The 27,541-nt window shown below is 43.5% G+C and overlaps 2 protein-coding genes across 4 annotated transcripts in view; both read left to right on the top strand.

The window, feature by feature from the left end:
• The first annotated feature begins 1,112 nt into the window (after positions 1 to 1,112).
• LOC125377060 (putative protein CRIPAK) lies at positions 1,113 to 1,844 on the top strand. The gene has a single exon (XM_048389873.1). It carries the CDS (start codon positions 1,113 to 1,115, stop codon positions 1,842 to 1,844), a length of 732 nt encoding a protein of 243 aa, XP_048245830.1.
• An 11,393-nt stretch (positions 1,845 to 13,237) lies between these two features.
• LOC124145587 (A disintegrin and metalloproteinase with thrombospondin motifs 18-like) overlaps positions 13,238 to 27,541 on the top strand; it is a 46,577-nt gene continuing 32,273 nt past the window's right edge. For 2 of the 3 annotated variants that reach the window (XM_048389120.1, XM_048389119.1), the window contains exons 1-2: positions 13,238 to 13,425; positions 21,873 to 21,936. In XM_048389120.1, the coding sequence (XP_048245077.1) occupies positions 13,369 to 13,425; positions 21,873 to 21,936 (121 nt within the window). In that variant the 5' untranslated portion in view covers positions 13,238 to 13,368. The remainder of the gene's footprint in view (positions 13,426 to 21,872; positions 21,937 to 27,541) is intronic. The other variant, XM_048389121.1, reaches the window with a different exon arrangement.

Below are 27,541 nucleotides of genomic sequence, written 5' to 3'. Positions count from 1 at the left end.
CCCTCAATGATAGATAGTTGTACAATCACTAGACATGTACCCTTAATAATAGACAGTTGTATCATCACTAGACATGTACCCTTAATAAAAGACAGTTGTACAATCACTGGACATGTACCCTTAATAAAAGATAGTTGTAAGTGTAATAACGAGAAATGTACCTTCAATAACATACAGTTGTATCATCAGTAGACATGTACCCTTAGACACGGGGTATCCGAGTCAAATTGATGACTAAATTATGTTATGTTGTCATTGCACCTGAGACATAATCAGCTGTACGTACTGAGACATAATCATCTCCATGTACTGAGACAAAATCATCTCCATGTACTGAGACATAATTATCTCCATGTACTGAGACATAATCAGCTGTACGTAGTGAGAGATAATCAGCTGTACGTACTGAGAGATAATCAGCTGTACGTACTGAGAGATAATCAGCTGTACGTACTGAGACATAATCATCTCCATGTACTGAGACATAATCATCTCAATGTACTGAGAGATAATCAACTGTACGTACTGAGAGATAATCAGCTGTACGTACTGAGACATAATCATCTCCATGTACTGAGACATAATCATCTCCATGTACTGAGAGATAATCAACTGTACGTACTGAGAGATAATCAGCTGTACGTACTGAGACATAATCATCTCCATGTATTGAGACATAATCATCTCCGTGTACTGAGAGATAATCAACTGTACGTACTGAGAGATAATCAGATGTACGTACTGAGACATAATCATCTCCATGTACTGAGACAAAATCATCTCCATGTACTGAGACATAATCAGTTGTACGTACTGAGAGATAATCAGCTGTACGTACTGAGAGATAATCAGCTGTACGTAATGAGACATAATCAACTGTGCGTACTGACACAATCAGCTGTACGTACTGCGACATAAGCAACTGTGCGTACTGACACAATCAGCTGTACGTTCTGAGATATAATCAGCTGTACGTACTGAGACATAATCCGCTGTACGTACAGAGACAGCAGCTACCTGTGATGCGTCAATGACTCTTAATTAACATAGCCAGCAGGGGTTAATAATACAGTAACTGTACTACAGTCCTCGTGTCCCCTGGCGACGGGGTCATGTGTCCCCGGACCTGCCTCAGCGCTTACACCTGCATGTGCTACCAGACCTTCCCCAGCGCCTACACCTGCATGTGTCACCTGACCTTCCCCAGCGCCTACACCTGCACGTGTCCCCGGACCTTCCCCAGCGCCTACACATGCATGTGTCTCCGGACCTGCCCCAGCGCCTACACCTGCATGTGTCCCCGGACCTGCCCCAGTGCTTACACCTGCATGTGTCACCTGACCTGCCCCAGTGCCTACACCTGCATGTGTCTCCGGACCTGCCCCAGCGCCTACACCTGCATGTGTCTCCGGACCTGCCCCAGCGCCTACATCTGCATGTGTCACCTGACCTGCCCCAGTGCTTACACCTGCATGTGTCACACGACCTGCCCCAGCGCCTACACCTGCATGTGTCCCCGGACCTGCCCCAGCGCCTACACCTGCATGTGTCACCTGACCTGCCCCAGCGCCTACACCTGCATGTGTCCCCGGACCTGCCCCAGCGCCTACACCTGCATGTGTCACCTGACCTGCCCCAGCGCTTACACCTGCATGTGTCCCCGGACATGCCCCAGCGCCTACACCTGCATGTGTCCCCGGACCTGCCCCAGCGCCTATACTTGCATGTGTCCCCAACCGTCCCTAGCGCCTATACTTGCATGTGTCCCCGGACCTTCCCTAGCGCCTATACTTGCATGTGTCACCGGACCTGCCCCAGCGCCTACACCTGCATGTGTCACCTGACCTTCCCCAGCGCTTACACCTGCATGTATGCTACCAGACCTTCCCCAGCGCCTACACCTGCATGTGTCCCCGGACCTGCCCCAGCGCCTACACCTGCATGTGTCCCCGACCGTCCCTAGCGCCTATACTTGCATGTGTCCCCGGACCTTCCCTAGCGCCTATACTTGCATGTGTCACCGGACCTGCCCCAGCGCCTACACCTGCATGTGTCACCTGACCTTCCCCAGCGCTTACACCTGCATGTATGCTACCAGACCTTCCCCAGCGCCTACACCTGCATGTGTCCCCGGACCTGTCCCCAGCGCCTACACCTGCATGTGTCACTGGACCTGCACAAGCGCCTACACCTGCATGTGTCCCCGGACCTGCCCCAGCGCGTACACCTGCATGTGTCCCCGGACCTGTCCCCAGCGCCTACACCTGCATGTGTCACCGGACACGACATATAGTTCCTACACTTCCCGAGTGAACGAGCAGCACGTGTGATTTATCTCCGACAGAGCGTGTGTACGCCCAGCTATCGTACGTCAACTTCAGTAAAACAAACAGACAACAATCGGAACATAGGGTAGACATTTCCGCTGTGTCACCCACACCCACTGCATTGAGTATTCTTCTACAACCTGTCTGTTCTGTGGGATGGGCCATCTTCACGATGTACAACACATTAAAACACGAGAGCATGAACAGGAGACTTCCCATGGCCGTATACAGGTGAGGTAACATGAGGTTAAACGTCGCATTCAAGACGTGCACTTATATCGTGTTGCGCATGCAGATGTGTGTTGGTTGGTTGGTTGGTTTGTTGTTTAACGCCGCATTCAGCAATATTTCAGCTATATGACGGCGGTCTGTAAATAATCGAGTCTGGACAAGACAATCCAGTGATTGATATCATGAGCATCGATCCACCCAATTGGGATCGATGACATGCATCAACCAAGTCAGCGAGCCTGACCACCCGATCCCGTTAGTCGCCTTTTACGACAAGCATAGTCACCTTTAACGGCAAGCATGGGTTGCTGAAGACCTATCCTACCCTGGAATCTTCACGGGTCGCAGATGTGTGTGTCTGCTTGTACGAGACAGGACTTATGCTGATTTCATTGTGCTAGCCCACTGAGATACCATGCCGCAGTTTAACATGGACTCCGAGCCGACCAGTCCTTGTTTTAGCCCCTCAATGCCGAACGCTAGGCAGGGTAACAACAAGTACCATCGTTAACGTCTTTTTGTATGACGAAAACCCCGGACAGACGCTCTATCCACTAGACCACAGAGGGGGTGTGACGGTATATAGACGTCAGATGGAGACCACAGAGGGGGTGTGACGGTATATAGACGTCAGATGGAGACCACAGAGGGGGCGTGACGGTATATAGACGTCAAATGGAGGCCACAGAGGGGGCGTGACGGTATATAGACGTCAGATTGAGGCCACAGAGGGGGCGTGACGGTATATAGACGTCAGATTGAGGCCACAAAGGGGATGTGACGGTATATAGACGTCAGATGGAGGCCACAGAGGGGTGTGACGGTATATAGACGTCAGATGGAGACCACAGAGGGGGTGTGACGGTATATAGACGTCAGATGGAGACCACAGAGGGGGTGTGACGGTATATAGACGTCAAATGGAGGCCACAGAGGGGGTGTGACGGTATAAAGACGTCAAATGGAGGCCACAGAGGGGGTGTGACGGTATATAGACGTCAAATGGAGGCCACAGAGGGGTGTGACGGTATAAAGACGTCAAATGGAGGCCACAGAGGGGGTGTGACGGTATAAAGACGTCAAATGGAGGCCTCCCTGGACACACCGAACACCGTTGTAGTCCACGTATGTCGGCCTTGTGGAGGAGACTAGGGAATGCCAGCCACAGTAAGGGGTTATACAACCTTCAAAACCAAATCCAAAGCGGCGTTAAACCCAACTCACCCACTCACTGCGCCAAATATGAAGCATTAAAGCAAGTGTAGAGGGCATAGGGAGAAAGAGGAGGCACATCCTGCCTCAATCTACGTCACACGCAGTCATAAACAATCATCTTATTCGCGAGTATGTTAACGTCAAAACGATAAATTTCTGTCGACGTCGAGCGCTGACAAATATTTTCTCCTGATATTCGTTTGCTGGCCTCTGTACACGTGTACACTAATTCATGCCGATCTCCTGGCCCCGCCCACTGTCGCCTGGAGAGGAAGAAGAAGAAGAAGAGTGTTATTTCTCCAGAACCCCGGTGGTGACATACAGAAGTTGACCGTCAGACATATTTACATAGTATCGAGACACTTGTTGGTGACGCATGCGCAATCCTTGTTTAATATACTGACCCACTCGTACGAGAAGAGGTTTATAGAACATGACGTCAGTGAAATACATTTTTCAGTATTTGGATATTTACCATATGATGTAAGACGCATATTTCGTAAATACACCAAGTTATGACATTCCAATAAACAGTGAACATTAACAACCACTCACTTCCACCCGCCGATGATCCGGACAGCACCAACAAAAAACATCAGTTGCTAAGCATTCTTCCAATATAAAAATAAAATTTAAGTTCAATTTCTATGGGTACAATGTGTGAAGCCCATTTCTCGTGTCCCCTGTCGTGATATAGCTGGAATATTCCTACAAGCGCCGTAAAACCTTACTCACTCACTCACACTCTGATGTTCCCAGTGTAAGTATCACTGCGCCTGGCCTATGTAAACTGACCCCCATCTGTCAGTGTCCGACAACAGCCTGTTGTATTACAGTCCAAAAATATATATCAAAATTGCTTTAATGCACAACTGACGTTTTGATGAAGTGTTTTAAATCAGATAATGCCAATGCAACATTAAATTTTATTCACTTACAATGACAGCAAATTGCCCAAAACCCGTCATAACTTATAAATTCCCGACGTTCCGTTAAACTCGTAAATTCATCACATTCAGTTAAAAACAGCAAATGTACAACATTCATTTAGAAACAGCCAATGACAAGCATTCAGATAAAAATAGCAAATTCCATACATTCAGATAAAAACAGCAAATTCCCAACATTCAGTTGAAAAAAGCAAATTCTCAACATTCAGATAAAAACTACATTCCCAACATTCAGATTAAAACACCAAGTTCCCAACATTTAGTTGAAAACAGTAAATTCCCGAAATTCAGATAAAATCAGTAAATTCCCAACATACAGATAAAAACAGCCAATTCCCAACATTCAGATAACAACAGTAAATTCCCTTACGTTCAGATAAAAACAGCCAATTCCCAACATTCAGATAGCAACAGTAAATTCCCTTACTTTCAGATAAAAACAGTAAATTCCCAATATTCAGATCAAAACAGCAAATTCCCACATTCAGATAAAAACAGCCAATTCCACACATTTAGATAAACACAGTAAATTCCCAACATTCAGATAAAAACAGCCAATTCCCAATATTCAGATCAAAACAGCAAATACCCAATATTCAGATAAAAACAGCAAATTCCACACATTCAGATAAAAAAATCAAATTCCCAACATTCAGATAAAAACAGCCAATTCCGAACATTCAGATAAAAACAGTAAATTCCCAACATTCAGATAAAAACCGCCAATTCCCAAAATACAGTTGAAAAGAGCAAATTCCTACATTCAGATAAAAACACCAATTCCCAACATTCAGTTATAAACAGTAAATTCCCTTTCGTTCAGATAAAAACAGTACATTCCCAACATTCAGATAGAAACAGTAAATTCCCAACATTCAGATAAAAACCGCCAATTCCCAATGTTCAGATAAAAACAGTAAATTCCCTTACGTTCAGATAAAAACAGCCAATGTCCAACATTCGGATAAAAACAGCAAATTTCCAACATTTAGATACACTTGGTAAATTCCCAACATTCAGATAATAACAGTAAATTAACAACATTCAGATAAAAACAGCAAATTCCCAATATTCACGTGAGAACAGCAAATTGACAACATTCAGATAAAAACAGCAAATTCTCTTAAGTTCAGTTGAAAACAGTAAAATAACAACATTCAGATAAAAAATGCCAATTTCAAACATTCAGATAAAAACAGCCAATTCCAAACATTCACATCAAAACAGTAAATTCCCTTACGTTCAGATAAAAATCAGTAAATTACCAACATTCAGATAAAAAACAGTAAATTCCCAACATTCAGATAAAAACAGCCAATTCCCAACATTAAGATAAAAGCAGCTTGTTCCCAACATTCAGATAAAAACAGTAAATTCCAAACATTCAGATATAAACAGCCAATTTCCAACATTCAGCTGAAAACAGTAAACTCCCAACAATCAGATAAATACAGCAAATTCCCAACATTCAGTTGAAAACAGCCAATTCCCAACATTCAGATAAAAACAGTAAATTCCCAACATTCAGATAAAAACCGCCAATTCCCAAAATTCAGTTGAAAAGAGCCAATTCCTACATTCAGATAAAAACACCAAATTCCCAACATTCAGTTATAAACAGTAAATTCCCTTACGTTCAGATAAAAACAGTGATTTAACAACATTCAGTTGAAAACAGAAAATTCCCAGCATTCAGATAAAAACTGTAAATTCCCAACATTCAAATAAAAACAGTAAATTACCAACATTCAGATAAAAACACCAAATTTCCACATTCAGATAAAAAAAGCAAATTCCCAACGTTCAGTTGAAACAGCCAATTCCCGCATTCAGATAAAAACACCAAATTCCAAACATTCAGATAAAAACAGCCAATTCCGAACATTCAGTTAAAATGAGCAAATTCCCTTACGTTCAGTTAAAAACAACCTGTTTCCCACATTCAGTTAAAAACAGTAAATTCCCTTACGTTCTGTTAAAAACAACCAATTTCACACAATCAGTTCAAAACAGCAAATTTCACACATTCATTTAAAAAGCAGCCGATTCCAGACATTCAGTTAAAAACAGCCAATTCCCCAAGTTCAGTTAAAAACAGCAAATTCCCATCATTAAACGGTCACCTGAGCTTCGCAACAGTGTATTCTGTACCGCGTGGTCAAACACCATTTCACACAGACCGCTGTTATGCCTGCGCTGACAGATCGTGGAAGACCTTGGACTTGAATCCAGGGATTGGGCGTTACACAAAGACTGTGTGTTGTAATGATTTTGGTATTTTCAATAACGGTATATTTTTTTCGCGCTCTTAAAGCCATGAGCAGATAATGTGACACCCTAATTCAGACTGAGCTCTGTACACGAAGGGCTTATGTCATGGTGATTACTGGGGGTGTTGTTCCGATTAAACACAACCAGCCAGACAGCAACACGGCCAAATCTCATCACAACACAACCTCCGGTACACAGTTACCTAACTACCTGTAATTTCTACAATTTTTATTTCACGAACGTTACATATACCCTCAACAACTTGTGGTATTTAATCGTGTGCAATTAAGCTAGTGTGACTTACACCACCAGCGTGGCACTCCACGCCTGTAAATCTGACAGCACTGTGCTACAAGGAAGGCTATGTTAGACAACTTCTATGAGAGCCATTTAATAAGTACAAATACCCAGACAAGCCGGTTAATAAGTATTAAGTGAAACGGACGTCATGTCCGCGAAAGACGGATTGTTAGAGAGGGGTATCTACTTCATGTGTGACAGACTCAACTTAGATGAAATCTAATTGTTGCTGCCGTGAGAGAAAGAAAGTATGAAAGCAACGAGCTTGCGCTCAACCACATAACATTCCCAGTTGCTCGCAAGTTACTGCAGGTTTATATTACCACTTGGGTTATTGTCTTTCTATGTTTGTACACAATAAACGGACAATTACAAATAACAGTGTGTTACTCAGCTAAGCCATCCATCTCCCTGTCGGCGTCTTGAGTCAGGTGTAGTATCTGGATATGAACAGGGCCGATAGTTATGAAAATTGTGGGGAAATGTTGGCTAGTTAATATTCTTCTTTGCTGATTTATCAAGAAAATCATTCTTGCCTGAAGGAGAATATTCACATAAATAATATTTGTCTGTCAGACTGGCACGAGGTTTGTTTGCCGCATTGGCGTAATTCGTCAGCGTGAGAAGATTAAAACAACGCGTTGACTCCCTCACCTGTACGAATCTATTAACGCTGTATTAAAAACAAGACACATCAAGCCGACTGTCATTGCTAGTCCTTCTCCAAACACAGTGATAGTTTGTCTTCCCGGAGTAAACACAAGTAGTCGTGCAGCAAACAGCATACGTTGATAGATGACCACAGACAGAGCCCAGTCAGATACGTCTTTACAACATGTGGTCATTTGGGAACTAGAAAATTAGTTATATAAACAACACTTTCCTAATGACTTGTCAGGGATGACGTGGGTGATATTAAAGGGACATATGTTTTCACTGTTTGTATCCTGTACGCTTTCGTCACGTGAAAACACGTCAGATCTGTAATCAGTCACGTGACACTGACCAAAGTGCGAGCTGCGTCAGCATCGATACATCTTATCACAGGTGTGCCATCAACATTGGTACCTGTCCACCCGATCTCACCTCAACATTGATACCTGTCCACCCGATCTCACCTCAACATTGATACCTGTCCACCCGATCTCACCTCAACATTGATACCTGTCCACCCGATCTCACCTCAACATTGATACCTGTCCACCCGATCTCACCTCAACATTGATACCTGTCCACCCGATCTCACCTCAACATTGGTACCTGTCCACCCGATCTCACCTCAACATTGATACTTGACCACCCGATCTCACCTCAACATTGATACTTGTCCACCCGATCTCACCTCAACATTGATACTTGTCCACCCGATCTCACCTCAACATTGATACTTGTCCACCCGATCTCACCTCAACATTGATACCTGTCCACCCGATCTCACCTCAACATTGATACTTGACCACCCGATCCCACCTCAACATTGATACCGGCCTTAGTCCTGACTAGCACACGCAGACACAAACACACACACCACACATACACATGCACGTACACCCACGCGCGCGTGTATTTGGCATGCACGTCGCTATATACGTGTAATAATCTTCAAGCGACGTAAAACTCCATTTCACCTGACCTCATATCATCGTTGATACCTGTCCAACAGTTCTCACTCCAATGAAGTTTTCTCATTGACATGAACAAATGGCATGGTAATAAGTCTTTGTCGAATTAATATATTTTCATTCGGGGAATTATTTATGTTTTCAATTATTCTTGCGACTATTCATATTTTCATTGTCATGCAACTATTCATATTTTCAATGTCATGCAACTATTCATATTTCCAATGTCATGCAACTATTCATATTTTCAATGTCATGCAACTATTCATATTTTCAATGTTATGGAACTATTCATATTTTCAATGTCATGCAACTATTCATATTTTCAGTGTCGTGAAACTAATCATATCGGATACATTAATGGAAAGGAAAGTATCTAATTTCGTTTCTAAAGCTGGTGTAAGTCTATCATTACATTTACTAGAATCTTTATATCACATGGCATATAGTCGGATACAAGGAATATACTCCGATACTTGGCATATAATAGGATACAAGGTATATACTCCGATACATGGCATATAGTCGGATACAAGATATATACTCCGATACATGGCATATCGATATATAGTATATACACGGATACATGGTACATACTCCGATTCATTTATATACTCCGATATAAGGTATATACTCCGATACATTACACATTTCGATACATGGTATATACTCCGATACATTTATCTACTCCGATACATGATATATACTCCAATACATGACATATAGTCGGATACAAGGTATATAACCGATATATAGTTTAAACTCCGGTACATTTATATACTCCGATATATGGTATATACTCCGATACATTTATATACTCCGATAGATGGTATATACTCCGATACATGGTATATACTCCGATATATGGTATATACTCGGATACATGGTATATACTCCGATACATTTATATACTCCGATATATGGTATATACTCAGATACATTACATATTCCGATGCATGGTATATACTCCGATACATGACATATAGTCGGATACAAGGTATATACTCCGATATATGGTTTATACTCCGATATATGGTATATACTCGGATACATAGTATATACTCCGATACATTTATATACTCCGAGATATGATATATACTCCGATACATTTATATACTCCGATACATGGTATATACTCCGATACATTTATATACTCCGATACATGGTATATACTCCGATACATTTATATATTGCGATATATGGTATATACTACGACGGATGGTATATGCACTGATACAAGGTACATTCACTGATACAAGAAATACACACCGATACATGAAATACACACCGATACATGAAATACACACCGATACATGAAATACACACCGATACATGAAATACACACCGATACATGAAATACACACCGATACATGAAATACACACCCGTTATGAAATATACCCTGATACATGACATGCGCACAGATACATGGTATATAGTCTGTCACAACATATGATCTGATTCACATGACAAGGAATAGACAGCTGTAGCAAAGAGTAGGATTGTCCTCCCACGTAAAATATGCTCCATTACACATTAAATAGTAGACAAAATGTCCGTGAGACGCTCCAACGTCGAACGCTCATTCACACGTTTGTTTACTTTATGAACGAATACACAATGTTCAAGATATTTCACTGGCAAAATTGGAAGCTGCCACCAAATAGCATCTAACATATGTTACAATATCATGTGCCTTTCACAATCAATACTAGTGTCTCTATCAATTCGTTTCGGCTTGATTAAAATGGACAGGACATAAAATATATCATACGTACTTCCACATGATGCCTCATTTGAATTCTCTACGAAAACCTGTACGACTGGATACAACAGGTTACTAAATACAGGGAGCCAGTGTACGACTAGATACAACAGGTTACTAAATACAGGGAGCCAGTGTACGACTGGATACAACAGGTTACTAAATACAGGGAGCCAGTGTACGACTGGATACAACAGGTTACTCAATACAGGGAGCCAGTGTACGACTGGATACAACAGGTTACTAAATACAGGGAGCCAGTGAAAGACTGGATACAACAGGTTACTAAATACAGGGAGCCAGTGTACGACTGGATACAACAGGTTACTCAATACAGGGAGCCAGTGTACGACTGGATACAACAGGTTACTAAATACAGGGAGCCAGTGAAAGACTGGATACAACAGGTTACTAAATACAGGGAGCCAGCGTAAGACTGGATACAACAGGTTACTAAATACAGGGAGCCAGTGTACGACTGGATACAACAGGTTACTCAATACAGGGAGCCAGTGTACGACTGGATACAACAGGTTACTAAATACAGGGAGCCAGTGAAAGACTGGATACAACAGGTTACTAAATACAGGGAGCCAGTGTACGACTAGATACAACAGGTTACTAAATACAGGGAGCCAGTGTACGACTGGATCAACAGGTTACTAAATACAGGGAGCCAGTGTACGACTAGATACAACAGGTTACTAAATACAGGGAGCCAGTGTACGACTGGATCAACAGGTTACTAAATACAGGGAGCCAGTGTACGACTGGATCAACAGGTTACTAAATACAGGGAGCCAGTGTACGACTGGATACAACAGGTTACTAAATACAGGGAGCCAGTGTACGACTGGATACAACAGGTTACTAAATACAGGGAGCCAGTGTACGACTGGATACAACAGGTTACTAAATACAGGGAGCCAGTGTACGGCTAGATACAACAGGTTACTAAATACAGGGAGCCAGTGTACGACTGGATACAACAGGTTACTAAATACAGGGAGCCAGTGTACGACTGGATACAACAGGTTACTAAATACAGGGAGCCAGTGTACGACTGGATACAACAGGTTAGTAAATACAGGGAGCCAGTGTAAGACTGGATCAACAGGTTACTAAATACAGGGAGCCAGTGTACGACTGGATACAACAGGTTACTAAATACAGGGAGCCAGTGTACGACTGGATACAACAGGTTACTAAATACAGGGAGCCAGTGTACGACTATATACAACAGGTAACTAAATACAGGGAGCCAGTGTACGACTGGATACAACAGGTTACTAAATACAGGGAGCCAGTGTACGACTGGATACAACAGGTTACTAAATACAGGGAGCCAGTGTACGACTAGATACACAGACGTCATTATGTACAAGCCTTGCTGTTCCTGTTCAAAAGAGATGGAGCCAGCATAAGACTGGACACCTTAAAAAAGTGTACAACTTTATGCATAACAACTTCTGGTTTATTGTATATAGCGATGTGCATGACATAAGCAGCAGAATGACATTGACAACAACAGGTAATAGACAACAAGTTGCATACAGTTAATTGGGAAAAGCCAAATGTACACTTAGAATAACACAAAGCACACGGGTAATGAAGCACGCGGGTAATGAAGCACGCGGGTAATGAAGCACGCGGGTAATGAAGCACGCGGGTAATGAGGCACACGGGTAATGAGGCACGCGGGTAATGAAGCACGCGGGTAATGAAGCACGCGGGTAATGAAGCACGCGGGTAATGAAGCCATGGGTAATGAAGCACACGGGTAATGAAGCACGCGGGTAATGAAACCAGGTGTACAGTAAGGATAAGGATTAAAAGGACTAAACAGTTGTGACAAGACTGGATACACAGACGCCATTCCGTACACTACAGGTCTGGCTACTGCAATCAACCCTCCCTACTCTGGACGAAACACCGCCTGCGAATAATAGTTAACAATATACATTATCCATCAACGCCATATTCTCTCCTGTCGGTTCTCTTTTAATTTTGACTTTTGGTTCCAACATTATAAATAACAATATGTAAGGTTCTAAGCTGAATGCCTTTGCTCACCAAACAAGTAAGAAAAACCCCTTTTCTAACGCTTCCCCCTTGCTACCCGTCATCGTTGTCCCCTTCGCCCCCTTTCATCGCACAATTTAGCACCATGTTTTTTGTGCCGTTGTTTTGGTGCGAGCGTTACGCTGGGGTGTAACTTTGATTTGTGACTAACAATATCCCACTCCGACATGCTTCTGTAGGGTAAAGTTGTCCAGCGGAAACTTTCAGGCGGGTCTGACTGACTGAGCCCTAACGGAAACAGACCGCGCTGTAGGGGCGCGGCCAGGTACAACACGATCGCTGAGGTTCAGAGCTACTACCCGCTTAACGCAGCTCTAGGGGCGCGGCGAGTGATGATTAATATCTGCAGGCTGACGGGACAGCGTCATCGTCCGCCATAACTCAGCGTTGTGTTTACACGTCAATCCAACATCCTCACGGACCGATTTATACCCAATATTCCCGAATGGGTGGGACGTCGCCGGGTATATAAAGTCCCAGTCCCTCCCCACGGAAACACAGCATCCCAGTCTACCCGTGGTATATTGTGTTTAAGTCGGGCTCGTTCACAAAAGGACGCATTACATGCGAGAACTTCATCACGTGCAGGTCGTTCTCACACCCCATCATGCATCTGGCGTTCGCAATTGTCGTCACTGTGGTTCTCTCCACTGCCTCTGCCAAGGTAGGGAAGGTCTTTTACTTCAGCAGATCACTTTAAACCGTTTGTTGTAGGGATAGCTACATAGTAGATATTCTAAATACAAGGCGCCTATATTCATGTGTTGTTAGACTCTACTGCAATAGTTTGCCATTTAAGAGTTGTCATTAGATTGCCACATATCTTTTCTAAATCAAAAGTATATGTTTAGGTTTTAAAACAACTTAATTTTCATACCTATTACATCAAAACCAAACGATTGTGCGTGTATTTAACCGGTCTCGGGAACAGAAACAACATGGACTGACGTCTTCCACGTTACTGACGGTGTTGTGAGCGACGCGCCTGCTGTAACTAAACATTCCCTAGTTTGTCACTAGGTAGAAACATGCCCGCTGTTGTCGCCTCACCCCCCTCAACACGGCCACACTGACAAGCTTGTTTTACATAACAACTTGCCCCAAAGATCGGTAGTTCTATTTCGTCTTGCACAATGTCGATTGACTTCGTCATACAGCGTTACATACTTCATACAGCATTAATATCATAATCATAATCATAATCATAATATTTTATTACCTGTTCAGGTATTTAAATTCATCGCAAAGCATGATAATATCAATTTTAAGACAAAAAAGCACGCGTATACATCACACATTTCAGGAACATTCACAGGATACGTACCGTGAGGAATATTTAAGTTACTGAATGCATCAATGAGCGTCCACATAATAGATGATGAGATGTAATTTACGGACATTAAAATACAAAACAATTGAGAGTTAAATGACATTAGAGATAATAGATGAGTTTACGAAGTCCTGGGCGACATAAACATTTACCTCTGTACAATAACTTAAAATATTGAAAAAGGAAGATACTATTTGGATCAGACCAGTTAAATAATTCTAACATGCTGCCGCCGAGCTGAACACGTGGGAGTCTGTCGGGAGAAATACAATAAAATAATAGATTTGAAACCCCTGTTCTACAGCCAAACACCCAGGACACGCAATGTTCGTTATATCTACATAAATATTGAAAACATAGATTGAATGTTTCATTTACATGAAGAACAACGCAGTGATGAAATTATTTAAAATGCTTAAAAAGTCTGGATGCAGTTACAATATTATGGTCAGGCATTCTGGTATATGGCCTGAAAATATTGAAGATTGATATTTATAATTATAGTTAAATCGCTTAAAATTAATAAAAACCTTCAATATTTCTATAACATTTTTAATAATAAATATAGTAATGAATTTATTTATTCAACAAATATTTATGATTATTAAAATAATAAAACTATTGTTTAAAATCGTTAATAATAAATGCAATACTTAATAGTTTCTCTAAAATAGTTTTCGATGAAAATAATAATTATATTAATGTCCAACGATCCATAATCCTCAAACATGATAATGTAAAATTCCTGCAAGATAAGACAGTTGGTTGTTAACTGTTTGACTGGTGCGTAAGAAAGCGTATAACTTAATGGATAACTACTTTTGGGTTATTTGCATATTGCGACGTTTCGATGTAGCTTCTAACACCGTCTCTAGCTTGATAACGGTATAAGAATCGACATCGAAAACGTCACAATGGGCAATTAACCCAATGTTATAATCCAAACAATTGTACGTTTTCTTACCTAAAAAGATTGATGTTTCACTAAAAGGTTGATAGTTGATAATGAATGCAATTAAATAGTTTAAAATAGTTTACGATAAAAATATTATTTATGTTGATGTCTAACGATCGATAACAGTAAATATGATAATTAAAATCGATGATAAGGTTGATGTCGCACGTGAAGGTTGATGTCGCACGAGAAGGCTGATGTCGCACGTGAAGGTTGATGTCGCACGTGAAGGTTGATGTCGCACGTGAAGGTTGATGTCGCACGTGAAGGTTGATGTCACACGTGAAGGCTGATGTCGCACGTGAAGGTTGATGTCGCACGTGCAGGTCGATGGCGCACGTGAAGGTTGATATCGCACGTGAAGGTTGATGTCGCACGTGAAGGTTGATGTCGCACGTGAAGGTTGATGTCGCACGTGAAGGCTGATGTCGCACGTGAAGGTTGATGTCGAACGTGAAGGTTGATGTCGCACGTGAAGGTTGATGTCACACGTGAAGGCTGATGTCGCACGTGAAGGTTGATGTCGCACGTGCAGGTTGATGTCGCACGTGAAGGTTGATGTCGCACGTGAAGGTTGATGTCACACGTGAAGGTTGATCTAAGCATGGTTCACGTTCATGGAACACTCAAGTCCCAGCTGTTGTCGTGGAACTGTCGTCACGTGGTCGGGCGGAGATGGCTGAGAGACCCAGCTGAGCTCCGTCTCCTTCTTCCGTCACTGGCTGATTACAGAATACACTTCCCCATGAGTACAGCAAATACAGCCCCATGTGCCCAGCTGACTTCCGTCTCCTTCTTCCGTCACTGGCTGATTACAGAATACACTTCCCCATGAGTACAGCAAATACAGCCCCATGTGCCCAGCTGAGCTCCGTCTCCTTCTTCCGTCACTGGCTGATTACAGAATACACTTCCCCATGAGTACAGCAAATACAGCCCCATGTGCCCAGCTGACTTCCGTCTCCTTCTTCCGTCACTAGCTGATTACAGAATGCACTTCACCATGACTACAGCAAATACAGCTCCATGTATTAATATTGCTCTTTCCTTCACAATTGTTTCCATTGTGCAGGTTACATTGTGATATTTACTAGGTAAACAGCCACTCGCTGTCACATCTCGCAATAACATCTGATGTCCCGTTACTGCCTGACCAGGAATTTTGCATTGTATTTACTCTCCAAACAAAGTGGTGGATCATGAAATACATATGTTACAACCTGTCGTCATAGGAAAGATCGGCTTTGAAAAAAAACAGCTAGAGATTTCGAAATAAAAACCTAAAGCCCCCAAACATTGCAATTCCTCCGTGAACTTGGGTAGGGGGTGATTCTTGATTTTAACACCAGCGAAAAGTCGTCAGATCGCTGTGAGCCGTGTTGACTTTCATTAGCCAAGGTAAGTTCCCCACTTTGCTTTAATGCGATATTTGTGACCAGATTGGGAATACGTCTACAACATGATGAACACCTGAGGGTTATTGCTTAAAAACTGGTAGAGGCCAGCGAGAGGTAGTCAATATGTTCCAAGTGTCTCAGTCTGTGATTTGCAGACTTTGGAACAGATTCCTGCAGACACAAAATATTAATGATTGGCCCCGCACAGGGCACCCTAGGTCAACGACACAACTACAGAATTGATTAATCACAAACCAGGCTTTAAGACATGAAGCCCAAAAAGACGACAATGGTATATAGAGCGTAAGACACTGGAGGAATCGCCGATGGTCTTGTGCAATGGTTTCAGAAAAGTCCAGATTCACTCTGGACTTTCTGGATTAAAGAACGTCATGCGAATGTCAACATAAGGCAACATGACAGATTGCGGGGCGGGATCACTATGACTGCCAGAACGCCGCTGCATATTGTCAATGGAAACGACACTGTGCAGCACTACCGAGACAACAAACTAGCGCCAATAGTCGTCCGTTTGCGCGTCATGCTGGTTCACATTTTGACTTTGTGAACGCTCGTGCCCAGTGTGCACGTGTAGTAACTGACCACCTCCAGCAGGAAACCATGACCAGCATGAGATGACCAGCCTTGAGTCCTGACCTTTCCCCTACAGAGAACGTCTGGGACATGATCGGGAGACGTGTCCGCCGCCGTCAAGGACCATTCCTACCTTAGCCGACCTGGGCCCGGCTACATCAGGTGGGACATGACTCCCTCAAGTTGCCAGTGGGAGATTGATTCGGGCCATGCCACGCCCTATAGACGATTGTTTAACCAACCGTGGGGCATGCCCAATTATTATCAAGCGTTCGTAATTGTACAACACCCTCCTTGTGTCTTCCTTGGTTGTGTCTGCCTTACAATACACCGCCATCATGTTCTGCCTTACAATACACCGCCATCATGTTCTGCCTTACAATACACCGCCAACATGTTCTGCCTTACAATACACCGCCAACATGTTCTGCCTTACAATACACCGCCAACATGTTCTGCCTTACAATACACCGCCAACATGTTCTGCCTTACAATACACCGCCAACATGTTCTGCCTTACAATACACCGCCATCATGTTCTGCCTTACAATACACCGCCAACATGTTCTGCCTTACAATACACCGCCAACATGTTCTGCCTTACAATACACCGCCAACATGTTCTGCCTTACAATACACCGCCATCATGTTCTGCCTTACAATACACCGCCAACATGTTCTGCCTTACAATACACCGCCATCATGTTCTGCCTTACAATACACCGCCATCATGTTCTGCCTTACAATACACCGCCAACATGTTCTGCCTTACAATACACCGCCATCATGTTCTGCTGATTGTCACGTTACACCTGGTCCTTTCTGTTCCGTAATCAACCATTATCACCAACGATTCCTCTTTATATTTCTGTAACCATCAGTTGTTCCCCTACTTATTTTGGAGAGTATGTTTTTTCCATGCTCATTCTGTACAAATTCTATTTTAAAGGTGCGCGTTTAATAACGAAATACACTGACACATATTACATGATTAAGTTTCTAATACAAATAAACACGAGTAGTTATATCTTGACCTCTATTGCTTGAAGGGCCCAAACAAACAACGTTGTTGTACACTATCTACATGGAGTGAAGGTACTCGGTCCACGAGCGCCGCGCCCTAAACACCCAGCAGTGACAGATCGGCCGTACTCGTCCCTAGTACTGTATACCTGACAAGACAAGTTTGTTTGGTTGGCTGGTTGTTGTTTGACGCCGCACTCAGCACAATTCCAGCCATATGACGGCGGTCTGTAAATTATCGCGTCTGGTCCAGACAATCCAGTGATTGACATCATCAGCATCGATCTACGTAAATGGGGTAAAATGATAAAGTGCATCAACCAAGTCAGTGAGCTTTACCATCCGTACCCGTAAATCAATAATTTCCCCAAGTTTGTAACATCAGGGACACATAAGCGGGTAAATTTAAATAATTTGGTGGTCGTTATTGAATAGAGGATTGTGAGCTACACTCTGTATCCACTAATGAACAACACAACGCAACACAACACATCATTCCCTCACAGACATGTACAAGTACCAGATGGCATGAGACAATGTAAATGTTTATATTTGCGACACAAAAGTGACTAGAACTCGCACGGCCTTTGATACACGGGTGGCACAGTCATGTAAGGCGACGCAAATCGCCGTGCAAAGTTACCTCCCTTAGACGTGTCGGAAATATTCGATCATGGGTTCGAACCCTAATTCGATGGTTTATGCTGCAGGTTTCACTGTCCCAGATGTAACTGAATAGGCTTATGTAGCTGATCGAAACCACGAATCAGAAACACAAACACGCACACACGCACACACGCACACACGCACACACGCTTGGTTGAACCTGTCTCCAGTATACAATGGGTATCGGATAGTCCAGGTGTTCGCCTGCGCCAGGTTCAGCCAGTTAGCGCAAGGAACTGCCAGAAAGGTATTTCACTCACTCACTCACTCACGTCACTCAACTGACTTTCAATTATTCGATTATCCAGTGTGGTAGCCATACACTGAGCACGTGTGTTGCCACAGAGTCATCTTGGGGTGACGTCACTCCCATCTCAATAATCTCCCCCTGTTGGAGTGGAGGGTCGTGTTGGCGTTGTGTCAAGACGAAGCTTTGTCAGCGAGTGCTTCCCAGGTATTTGTGATAACAAAACTGGACACATCATACAATGGATAATCGAGTACAGAATGTTAATTGGGTGGTCACGTGACCCGTGCCGTCAATTCAGCCAATAAATTAGTTAATATGGTCCATCATCCGCCTATCTGACGGAGAGATGTCCGACATTAGACAAGTCGGCGTCAGGAGAGGGACGTCGGACAGTGCTTATTAGTCTGCGGCGAGGTACATAAACAACAGCATACAATAGGTGACCAACCAAGCGCCTGTCCTGTAAACTAGCGGCGTTTTTATCACAGCTGAGTATAACCGTGGGAGATAGCGGCTCGTTATCAAGTACACTTTCGACGATGGTTTATATGTCCAGTGTATTGTCAGTGATGGTTTATATGTCCAGTGTATTGTCAGTGATGGTTTATATGTCCAGTGTATTGTCAGTGATGGTTTATATGTCCAGTGTAGTGTCAGTGATGGCTTATATGTCCAGTGTATTGTCAGTGATGGTTTATATGTCCAGTGTATTGTCAGTGATGGTTTATATGTCCAGTGTATTGTCAGTGATGGTTTATATGTCCAGTGTATTGTCAGTGATGGTTTATATGTCCAGTGTATTGTCAGTGGTGGTTTCTACATAAAGTGTATTGTCAGTGATGGTTTCTAAATCAAGTGTATTGTCAGTAATGGTTTCTACATCAAGTGTATTGTCAGTGATGGTTTCTACATCAAGTGTATTGTCAGTGATGGTTTCTACATCAAGTGTATTGTCAGTGATGGTTTCTACATCAAGTGTATTGTCAGTGATGGTTTCTACATAAAGTGTTTTTGTCAGTGATGGTTTCTAAATCAAGTGTATTGTCAGTGATGGCTTCTATATCAAGTGTATTGTCAGTGATGGTTTCTACATAAAGTGTTTTGTCAGTGATGGTTTCTAAATCAAGTGTATTGTCAGTGATGGTTTCTACATCAAGTGTATTGTCAGTGATGGTTTCTACATAAAGTGTTTTTGTCAGTGATGGTTTCTAAATCAAGTGTATTGTCAGTGATGGCTTCTATATCAAGTGTATTGTCAGTGATGGTTTCTACATAAAGTGTTTTGTCAGTGATGGTTTCTAAATCAAGTGTATTGTCAGTGATGGTTTCTACATCAAGTGTATTGTCAGTGATGGTTTCTACATCAAGTGTATTGTCAGTGATGGTTTCTACATCAAGTGTATTGTCAGTGATGGTTTCTACATCAAGTGTATTGTCAGTGATGGTTTCTAAATCAAGTGTATTGTCAGCGATGGTTTCTATATCAAGTGTATTGTCAGTGATGGTTTCTACATCAAGTGTATTGTCAGTGATGGTTTCTATATCAAGTGTATTGTAAGTGATGGTTTCTATATCAAGTGTATTGTCAGTGATGGCTTCTATATCAAGTGTATTGTCAGTGATGGCTTCTATATCAAGTGTATTGTCAGTGATGGTTTCTACATCAAGTGTATTGTCAGTGATGGTTTCTATATCAGGTGTATTGTCAGTGATGGTTTCTATATCAAGTGTATTGTCAGTGAAAATAGAAGAAATAAATTGCACGCATCTACAGACATGTGAAATTAGGAGAAACAAATTGCACGCATCTACAGACATGTTAAATTAGGAGAAACATATGGCACGCATCTACAGACATGTGAAATTAGGAGAAACACATTGCACGCATCTACAGACATGTGAAATTAGGAGAAACACATTGCACGCATCTACAGACATGTGAAATTAGGAGAAACACATTGCACGCATCTACAGACATGTGAAAATAGAAGAAACACATTGCACGCATCTACAGACATACGAAATTAAGAGAAACAAATTGCACGCATCTACAGACATGCAAAATTAGGAGAAACACATTGCACGCATCTACAGACATGTGAAATTAGGAGAAACACATTGCACGCATCTACTGACATGTGAAAATAGAAGAAACAAATTGCACGCATCTACAGACATGTGAAATTAGGAGAAACACATTGCACGCATCTACTGAAATGTGAAAATAGAAGAAACAAATTGCACGCATCTACAGACATGTGAAATTAGGAGAAACAAATTGCACGCATCTACAGACATGTGAAATTAGGAGAAACATATTGCACGCATCTACAGACATGTGAAATTAGGAGAAACACATTGCACGCATCTACAGACATGTGAAATTAGGAGAAACACATTGCACGCATCTACAGACATGTGAAATTAGGAGAAACATATTGCACGCATTTACTCAGACAAATCAAAATTGAACAAAATGTAAACGAAACTATGGTACAGAAACTGAATCTAATTCATAGTGTATGTTCTTTGCATTTGATTTTGTTTAGCTAATCATATCGCTTGGCCGCCGACACGTGTTTCTCTCAAGTACCAGACATAAACGTTATACTACTTAAAAGACGTTAAGGAGCACCCAATGTTAGTTATCTGTCATGTCATGGAAGTTCAAACAGCCGTATCAAACAAACGGGTAACAGGTTATGACAACTGAATGCGGCGATATAAAAACTCACTGATAAAATGTTTCCACTCCAACACGCCTAACAACTTTTCTGCCATGCATCTTGATGGGTTTTTTTTTTAAATTATCTATTTTTCCTACTGTATATATCAAAGGTTAGGATTAGGGTTAGGTTATATATACTGTATATATCAAGTAACTCTTCTTTTCCAGTTCCATGAATCTTTGACAACAGAAGATCTTAAACATTACTTTGGAACAGACGCCAAGAACAATGGTGGGTACTTGTGTAGTCAAGGAACAATGGCGGGTACTTGTGTAGTCCAGGAACAATGGTGGGTACTTGTGTAGTCCAGGAACAATGGTGGGTACTTGTTTAGTCCAGGAACAATGGTGGGTACTTGTGTAGTCAAGGGACAATGGTGGGTACTTGTGTAGTTAAGGTGGGTACTTGTGTAGTCAAGGTGGGTACTTGTGTAGTCAAGGGACAATGGTGGGTACTTGTGTAGTCAAGGGACAATGGTGGGTACTTGTGTAGTCAAGGGACAATGGTGGGTACTTGTGTAGTTAAGGTGGGTACTTGTGTAGTCAAGGTGGGTACTTGTGTAGTCAAGGGACAATGGTGGGTACTTGTGTAGTCAAGGGACAATGGTGGGTACTTGTGTAGTCAAGGGACAATGGTTGGTACTCGTGTAGTCAAGGGACAATGGTGGGTACTTGAGTAGTCCAGGGGCAATGGCGGGTACTTGTGTAGTCAAGGGACAATGGTGGGTACTTGAGTAGTCAAGGGACAATGGCGGGTACTTGTGTAGTCAAGGGACAATGTCGGGTACTTGAGTAGTCAAGGAACAATGGTGGGTACTTGAGTAGTCAAGGGACAATGGTGGGTACTTGTGTAGTCAAGGGACAGTGGTGGGTACTTGTGTAGTCAAGGGACAATGGTGGGTACTTGTGTAGTTAAGGGACAATGGTGGGTACTTGTGTAGTCACGGTGGGTACTTGTGTAGTCACGGTGGGTACTTGTGTAGTCAAGGGACAATGGCGGGTACTTGTGTAGTCAAGGGACAATGGTGGGTACTTGAGTAGTCAAGGAACAATGGTGGGTACTTGAGTAGTCAATGGACAATGTTGGGTACTTGTGTAGTCAAGGGACAATGGTTGGTACTTGTGTAGTCAAGGGACAATGGTGGGTACTTGAGTAGTCAATGGACAATGGCGGGTACTTGTGTAGTCAAGGGACAGTGGTTACTTGTGTAGTCAAGGGACAGTGGTGGGTACTTGAGTAGTCAAGGGACAATGGTGGGTACTTGTGTAGTCAAGGGACAGTGGTGGGTACTTGAGTAGTCAAGGGACAATGGTGGGTACTTGTGTAGTCAAGGGACAGTGGTGGGTACTTGTGTAGTCAAGGGACAATGGTGGGTACTTGTGTAGTCAAGGGACAATGGTGGGTACTTGTGTAGTTAAGGTGGGTACTTGTGTAGTCAAGGTGGGTACTTGTGTAGTCAAGGGACAATGGTGGGTACTTGTGTAGTCAAGGGACAATGGTGGGTACTTGTGTAGTCAAGGGACAATGGATGGTACTTGTGTAGTCAAGGGACAATGGTGGGTACTTGAGTAGTCCAGGGACAATGGCGGGTACTTGTGTAGTCAAGGGACAATGGTGAGTACTTGAGTAGTCAAGGGACAATGGCGGGTACTTGTGTAGTCAAAGGACAATGTCGGGTACTTGAGTAGTCAAGGAACAATGGTGGGTACTTGAGTAGTCAAGGAACAATGGTGGGTACTTGTGTAGTCAAGGGACAGTGGTGGGTACTTGCGTAGTCAAGGGACAATGGTGGGTACTTGTGTAGTCAAGGGACAATGGTGGGTACTTGTGTAGTCAAGGTGGGTACTTGTGTAGTCAAGGGACAATGGCGGGTACTTGTGTAGTCAAGGGACAATGGTGGGTACTTGAGTAGTCAAGGAACAATGGTGGGTACTTGAGTAGTCAAGGAACAATGGTGGGTACTTGTGTAGTCAAGGGACAGTGTTGGGTACTTGTGTAGTCAAGGGACAATGGTGGGTACTTGTGTAGTCAAGGGACAATGGTAGGTACTTGTGTAGTCAAGGTGGGTACTTGCGTAGTCAAGGTGGGTACTTGTGTAGTCAAGGGACAATGGTGGGTACTTGTGTAGTCCAGGGACAATGGTGGGTACTTGTGTAGTCAAGGGACAATGGTTGGTACTTGTGTAGTCAAGGGACAATGGTGGGTACTTGAGTAGTCAAGGGACAATGGTGGGTACTTGTGTAGTCAAGGGACAATGGTGGGTACTTGAGTAGTCAATGGACAATGGCGGGTACTTGTGTAGTCAAGGGACAATGGTGGGTACTTGTGTAGTCAAGGGACAGTGGTGGGTACTTGAGTAGTCAAGGGACAATGGTGGGTACTTGTGTAGTCAAGGGACAGTGGTGGGTACTTGAGTAGTCAAGGGACAATGGTGGGTACTTGTGTAGTCAAGGGACAGTGGTGGGTACTTGTGTAGTCAAGGGACAATGGTGGGTACTTGTGTAGTCAAGGGACAATGGTGGGTACTTGTGTAGTTAAGGTGGGTACTTGTGTAGTCAAGGTGGGTACTTGTGTAGTCAAGGGACAATGGTGGGTACTTGTGTAGTCAAGGGACAATGGTGGGTACTTGTGTAGTCAAGGGACAATGGTTGGTACTTGTGTAGTCAAGGGACAATGGTGGGTACTTGAGTAGTCAAGGGACAATGGTGGGTACTTGTGTAGTCAAGGGACAATGGTGGGTACTTGAGTAGTCAAGGGACAATGGCGGGTACTTGTGTAGTCAAGGGACAATGTCGGGTACTTGAGTAGTCAAGGAACAATGGTGGGTACTTGAGTAGTCAAGGAACAATGGTGGGTACTTGTGTAGTCAAGGGACAGTGGTGGGTACTTGTGTAGTCAAGGGACAATGGTGGGTACTTGTGTAGTCAAGGGACAATGATGGGTACTTGTGTAGTCACGGTGGGTACTTGTGTAGTCACGGTGGGTACTTGTGTAGTCAAGGGACAATGGCGGGTACTTGTGTAGTCAAGGGACAATGGTGGGTACTTGAGTAGTCAAGGAACAATGGTGGGTACTTGAGTAGTCAAGGAACAATGGTGGGTACTTGTGTAGTCAAGGGACAGTGTTGGGTACTTGTGTAGTCAAGGGACAATGGTGGGTACTTGTGTAGTCAAGGGACAATGGTGGGTACTTGTGTAGTCAAGGTGGGTACTTGCGTAGTCAAGGTGGGTACTTGTGTAGTCAAGGGACAATGGTGGGTACTTGTGTAGTCCAGGGACAATGGTGGGTACTTGTGTAGTCAAGGGACAATGGTTGGTACTTGTGTAGTCAAGGGACAATGGTGGGTACTTGAGTAGTCAAGGGACAATGGCGGGTACTTGTGTAGTCAAGGGACAATGGTGGGTACTTGAGTAGTCAATGGACAGTGGCGGGTACTTGTGTAGTCAAGGGACAATGGTGGGTACTTGTGTAGTCAAGGGACAGTGGTGGGTACTTGAGTAGTCAAGGGACAATGGTGGGTACTTGTGTAGTCAAGGGACAGTGGTGGGTACTTGAGTAGTCAAGGGACAATGGTGGGTACTTGTGTAGTCAAGGGACAGTGGTGGGTACTTGTGTAGTCAAGGTGGGTACTTGCGTAGTCAAGGTGGGTACTTGTGTAGTCAAGGGACAATGGTGGGTACTTGTGTAGTCAAGGGACAATGGTTGGTACTTGTGTAGTCAAGGGACAATGGTGGGTACTTGAGTAGTCAAGGGACAATGGCGGGTACTTGTGTAGTCAAGGGACAGTGGTGGGTACTTGAGTAGTCAATGGACAATGGCGGGTACTTGTGTAGTCAAGGGACAATGGTGGGTACTTGTGTAGTCCAGAGACAGTGGTGGGTACTTGTGTAGTCCAGGGACAATGGTGGGTACTTGTGTAGTCCAGGGACAATGGTGGGTACTTGTGTAGTCCAGGAACAATGGAGGGTACTTGTGTAGTCAAGGGACAATGGTGGGTACTTGTGTAGTCAAGGGACAATGGTGGGTACTTGAGTAGTCAAGGGACAATGGTGGGTACTTGTGTAGTCAAGGGACAATGGTGGGTACTTGTGTAGTCCAGGGACAATGGTGGGTACTTGTGTAGTCCAGGAACAATGGTGGGTACTTGTGTAGTCGAGGAACAATGGAGGGTACTTGTGTAGTCAAGGGACAATGGTTGGTACTTGTGTAGTCAAGGGACAATGGTGGGTACTTGAGTAGTCAAGGGACAATGGCGGGTACTTGAGTAGTCAAGGGACAATGGTGGGTACTTAAGTAGTCCAGGAACAATGGTGGGTACTTGTGTAGTCCAGGAAGAATGGTGGGTACTTGTGTAGTCCAGGAACAATGGTGGGTACTTGTGTAGTCCAGGAACAATGGTGGGTACTTGTGTAGTCCAGGAACAATGGTGGGTACTTGTGTAGTCCAGGGGCAATGGTGGGTACTTGTGTAGTCCAGGAACAATGGTGGGTACTTGTGTAGTCCAGGAAGAATGGTGGGTGTTTGTGTAGTCCAGGGACAATGGTGGGTGTTTGTGTAATCCAGGAAGAATGGTGGGTACTTGTGTAGTCCAGGAACAATGGTGGGTACTTGTGTAGTCCAGGAACAATGGTGGGTACTTGTGTAGTCAAGGGACAATGGTGGGTGTTTGTGTAATCCAGGAAGAATGGTGGGTACTTGTGTAGTCCAGGAAGAATGGTGGGTACTTGTGTAGTCCAGGGACAATGGTGGGTGCTTGTGTAGTCAAGGGACAATGGCGGGTACTTGTGTAGTCCAGGAACAATGGCGGGTACTTGTGTAGTCCAGGAAGAATGGTGGGTGTTTGTGTAGTCAAGGGGCAGTGGTGGGTGCTTGTGTAGTCAAGGGGCAATGGTGGGTGCTTGTGTAGTCAAGGGACAATGGTGGGTACTTGTGTAGTCAAGGTGCAATGGTGGGTACTTGTGTAGTCAAGGGACAATGGTTGGTACTTGTGTAGTCAAGGGACAATTGTGGGTACTTGAGTAGTCAAGGGACAATGGCGGGTACTTGAGTAGTCAAGGGACAATGGTGGGTTCTTGTGTAGTCAAGGGACAATGGTTGGTACTTGTGTAGTCAAGGAACAATGTTGGGTACTTGAGTAGTCAAGGAACAATGGTGGGTACTTGTGTAGTCAAGGGACAGTGGTGGGTACTTGTGTAGTCAAGGGACAATGGTGGGTACTTGTGTAGTCAAGGGACAATGGTGGGTACTTGTGTAGTCACGGTGGGTACTTGTGTAGTCACGGTGGGTACTTGTGTAGTCAAGGGACAATGGCGGGTACTTGTGTAGTCAAGGGACAATGGTGGGTACTTGAGTAGTCAAGGAACAATGGTGGGTACTTGAGTAGTCAAGGAACAATGGTGGGTACTTGTGTAGTCAAGGGACAGTGTTGGGTACTTGTGTAGTCAAGGGACAATGGTGGGTACTTGTGTAGTCAAGGGACAATGGTGGGTACTTGTGTAGTCAAGGTGGGTACTTGCGTAGTCAAGGTGGGTACTTGTGTAGTCAAGGGACAATGGTGGGTACTTGTGTAGTCCAGGGACAATGGTGGGTACTTGTGTAGTCAAGGGACAATGGTTGGTACTTGTGTAGTCAAGGGACAATGGTGGGTACTTGAGTAGTCAAGGGACAATGGCGGGTACTTGTGTAGTTAAGGGACAATGGTGGGTACTTGAGTAGTCAATGGACAATGGCGGGTACTTGTGTAGTCAAGGGACAATGGTGGGTACTTGTGTAGTCAAGGGACAGTGGTGGGTACTTGAGTAGTCAAGGGACAATGGTGGGTACTTGTGTAGTCAAG

Source organism: Haliotis rufescens, unplaced genomic scaffold, assembly GCF_023055435.1.
Source record: "Haliotis rufescens isolate VD_foot unplaced genomic scaffold, xgHalRufe1.0.p SCAF_8, whole genome shotgun sequence".
Lineage (NCBI taxonomy): Eukaryota > Metazoa > Mollusca > Gastropoda > Lepetellida > Haliotidae > Haliotis > Haliotis rufescens.
This window is presented reverse-complemented; position numbering and strand designations above follow the sequence as displayed.

Coding starts and splice junctions, on each gene's coding strand:
- LOC125377060 (XM_048389873.1), top strand. CDS start 1,113: ATGTGTCCCCGGACCTGCCTCAGCGCTTACACCTGCATGTGCTACCAG.